Raw genomic sequence first — 4,238 nt, forward strand, 5'->3', positions numbered from 1 at the left:
GACTTATGAAGACATCTAAACTGAACTTCAACTTTGGATTGTGATGCAGAGGAAGAATTTATCCAGCTGGGATCAGAGTGATAGGCACCCATTCCCAGAACTTGGAAAGTGTTTTACTCTCCTCAAAGGAATGACATTCAGAAACGTGGTACAAATATTTAATGCTTACAATTGGCCAGGTGCTGAGGGTGCAACAAAACAGACAGTCTAAAACTCCTGCACTCACAGCACTTACGTTTTACTGGGGAAAGATAGGTGATAAGAAAGCAGTCGAAAAACATGATCACTCCATATGGTGAATAATACTTAGAAGACAATAAAACAGGCTAATGTTCTAGAGAGTGCCAGGGTGTAGGGGAGATTAGATGGTCTCAGAAGGTATTGCTTAGGAGCTGATATTTTTAACTGAGACTTGAGTGATCCAAAGGTGCCAGCCATGCTGAGATTTGGAAGAAATCCTAGCACATGCTATTTCCTCTGCTCGGAATGAGCTGGATTAATTAAGGTATAAGAGGTGGTAGTACGGCTGCAAAATGGTGAACAAGGGAAGAATAGTAAGAAATTAAGGCCAATGGTAGCAGCAGGCCCAATCACCTACAATGAAGCAAGCCAAGGTGAAAAGATTGGCTTATATTTTAAGGGAGAGGAAAAGCCATTGGAGTGTTTTAAACTTAGGCATCATAAGACTCAATTTGGGTTTTTAAAATATAATTTTGGTTGCTGTGAGGATAGATTTTAGGGAGACAAGGGTAGAATTAGAGAGTTAGTAGACTGCTGGAGGGATCTAGACAACGCTAGACATGGGTAAATGTGCTTTGAGTAAGAATGTCTTTTGGTGATAAAAACTTGCACAGACTTGCAGATGGCTTGGAGCTGAGGGGGAGGGAAAGGGAAAAATCAAGCTCCCCTGGGATTTTGACTTAAGTAACTGAATGGATGTCTGAACTGGGGTGGGGACTCAAGAAGAATAAAACAATTGCTTCCAACAGTGGTGATTCAAGACGAGCTCTGCTTTGGCCATATTAAGTTTGAAATCCCTATGAGCAATTCAAGGGGAGATGAATGCTGACTAGTTAGATGAACACAAATGTCTCTGTGCTACAGGAGAAGGAGGTCAGGGCTGGAGGTAAATATTTGCAAATTTGTGACTCATTGGCTAATAGGTGAGATTTCACTTTGTTCTTTGTGGCTGCCATTAGAGGGGACAAAAAAGGAAATGATGATGAGAGTTTCAACAGAAGAGCACAATTTGAACGAACTTGTCTGGAGATTACTGTCCAAGGCAGCAGCTTTCTGAACTTTGTCAATGCCCAGCCCAACCTCTTTGGTACTTTCTATACAGTTCTAACTGAAGATGAGAAGAAGTGCCCTTGGAAGTGCTCTGATAGAACAATGGTCTTCCCAGTGAAAATATCTCCTTCTGTCCCTCCTCCACTGATGCAGACTTCCCATCTGGCTGAGGAAGTGGGGCCAGGAGCTCCTCCCCTAACTCCATCTTCAACCTCACACCCCAGACAGGTGCGCGTCTGGTTGGAATTGGCAATGAGATGCCAAGAGACTTACCACTCAAAGTCCCAGTCAGCACAGACACAGGGTTCTGAGACCACCGTCCCTGAGGAGTCTCGGCCCAGGGCACACTGAGCTCCTGGCTTGCGTTTCTTGAATATTTTCCTTTCTCCCATGACACAAGGCTCCCCCTTAGAAAGAAAATCCGTAGTAAGAGAGGCAGAAAAAACACAGAGAAGGTGAAATAAACTAGCTCCCCAACAAGAAGCATTAGGCTTTTCATTCTCTTTTGGTCACTCTACGTAGCAGTCTCATTCCCAGTGACCATTCTGGAGTTTAAAGGATACAAAGGCTGCTCTCTTACTACCACACACACACACACACACACACACACACACACACACACACACACACACACANACAAGTGTCCCAGAAGGCAACTCATTCCTAGGAGCCCTCATATAACTTTAAGGCAAGCCCTTTCTGTTACCTTTTCTGACTATCCACTGGTCTCTGACAAACTTAATTCTTAGGGAAGATTTATTCCTGGCTCCTCACCAGTGCCATGGCGAAGGTTGCTGCAAAATGCCTCCCTAGAGTGAGCATCAGGCTAGGAGGTTTACAAGGCTATTGAGTAGAAACATAATTATTTATGCAAAATTCATCCATGACTAACACCTGCTCTGGATGGAAGGGTGAAAATTGTGAAAGGTGATGGTGTTCCACAAATAAACACTTCTGAGAACCCATAACATTTCCTTCTTAAAGCAGAGGAGGGATACAGGTACATAATACCCCACTTTTGTTAATCCAGGCTGCACACCTTAACTTTTCCACCAACATCAAGATATTTTATCATCCTCTCCAGTCTGCAAAACTTCCCCCAAACCCAATCTGATTAAACTAGGCTACGCACTCTCCCTACTCTCTCTGAAACCTAAAAGCTGCCTGGACCATTCAAATGGCTATGACCTGATATGGCTTACACAAACAACTAAGCAAAATATGCATGATAATTTCTTATACTAACTGAGCTGAGAGTTTCTGATTCCTTAGCTAATAATACTTCCTGGGAGGAAGGGCCATCGAGAAAGACACAGGCTATACACTATTTTCCAGCACGAGCATTAAAGAAAAACTATTTTTGATTGAAAAACTATATTTTTTAACTGATAACTATGCTTATTGAAGTTGACTTAAAAACAGACCATTTTAAATCCTCAATCCCATTGTCCACAAAAATCACTGTAAACCTCCTGGAAATTTCAGAAATCAAATGGCCAATTCCATACTTAAAGGCAGGATAAAAATACTTTTTAGGCCACTTGATTTTTTTTTTGCCGTTGTTCTCAGATTATGACCAGTAACTTAGCACCCAGCCTGGTGTGCCTGTTTTTCCTACATCAGATTCAAGTGGTTCTTCTATCTTCTTTTTAATACGAGGTATGGTGGGCTATAGAAACACAAACATACAATACCTTATATAACTCCTCCAAAATTCTATGACATCTTCTTGAATACCACAACACCTATTACAATTCCAGTACAAATGGTCAAAACTACTTCATTTGTAACTGTTTTAGAGTTAATGGAAGCTTTTATATTAAACTTCATCAATATCAGTTAAGCTAGGTCATTTGAGGGTGAGTTTTAATTTTACGATAACTAAACTTGGGAATCCTATTTCTTCTGAAGCATAAAGTGAACCTAAAANCCTCACTATTTTACTACATATTTTTATATCTAATAATATCTAGTGTATAAAATGTTATTACATAGTATCATATTCTTTCTGCTCTTGAGGTTATTTAATCTTTGCATCTGTACACTATACAATGTTGTATATTGTATATAATACTATACAATGTTGTGCCATTACTGCACATCTCTTTGCAACTCTGCATTCACTGATGTCATGTCGGTAGCCTGAAATCGGCCATGGTGGGAATATTTATAGCAATCAGCAAATGCTGCTCATTGGGGCTTATTTATTTAGTTGTTTGCTCCCAGAGAACGGGTAGTTAAATCTTTACCATCACACCACTGAATACCTGATTTCTAAGCACTGTCTATCTGTAGAAACATTTAGGTTGTGGTGTATCTGCACTGCTTCTAGAAAATTCCCCAGTTTCTTTATGAGATAAATCTGTTGAATGTCCTGCTAGCCTTACAAAATTTAGTAATCTCTGAAGGAAGGGTGCTCTCCTAAGCAGCTTTGGGAGGGAGAAAAATGCCTTGATGCTCTTCGCTAAATGCAACCATCGTTAGCAGTGCTGTTCAGCTCCGCTACCTGTTAACGATACAGTAATTAAAAATGGGGCATCAAACATGCCGCTTTGCCCCAAAGAGAAAAGGCACCTCATTAATATTTAATAACATTAATGGAAATATCACTGGTTGCCCCTAAGCTGTGGACTCCTTCATTAACTTCCGCTGAATGTATATTCGTTTCTTTCATACAGCCCAACCTCCCTCTCAGCTCTGGAGTTTGCATGATTTAGACAAACAAGCAGTTTCAGCTGCTGTTCCAGCTGCCTGGGGAAAGGCGTTTTTCTGTTGAATTATGAAGTTTGGAGAGAATGTACCAGGAACTTTGAATTGCCTCAGGGAAATATGCTGCCACAGCTTCTGCAAACACTCAAACAGTTTCCTTCAAGAAATGTTACCTCTGCGTCTTTCTTAAAAGGGTTTAAAACTCTTAAAAGTTTAGGGGAAAACTTGTCCATTTCTAG

General features: G+C 40.7%; 1 protein-coding gene across 1 annotated transcript in view; it reads right to left on the reverse strand.

Annotated features, from left to right (window-relative positions):
- LOC109374521 (VPS10 domain-containing receptor SorCS3-like) overlaps positions 1–4,238 on the reverse strand; it is a 117,936-nt gene that overhangs the window by 46,077 nt on the left and 67,621 nt on the right. Inside the window, exon 9 of the mRNA XM_019629177.1 lies at positions 1,564–1,697. Coding sequence (XP_019484722.1) covers positions 1,564–1,697 — 134 coding nt within the window. The remainder of the gene's footprint in view (positions 1–1,563; positions 1,698–4,238) is intronic.

Source organism: Hipposideros armiger, unplaced genomic scaffold (genome assembly GCF_001890085.2).
Source record: "Hipposideros armiger isolate ML-2016 unplaced genomic scaffold, ASM189008v1 scaffold_828, whole genome shotgun sequence".
NCBI classification, from domain to species: domain Eukaryota; kingdom Metazoa; phylum Chordata; class Mammalia; order Chiroptera; family Hipposideridae; genus Hipposideros; species Hipposideros armiger.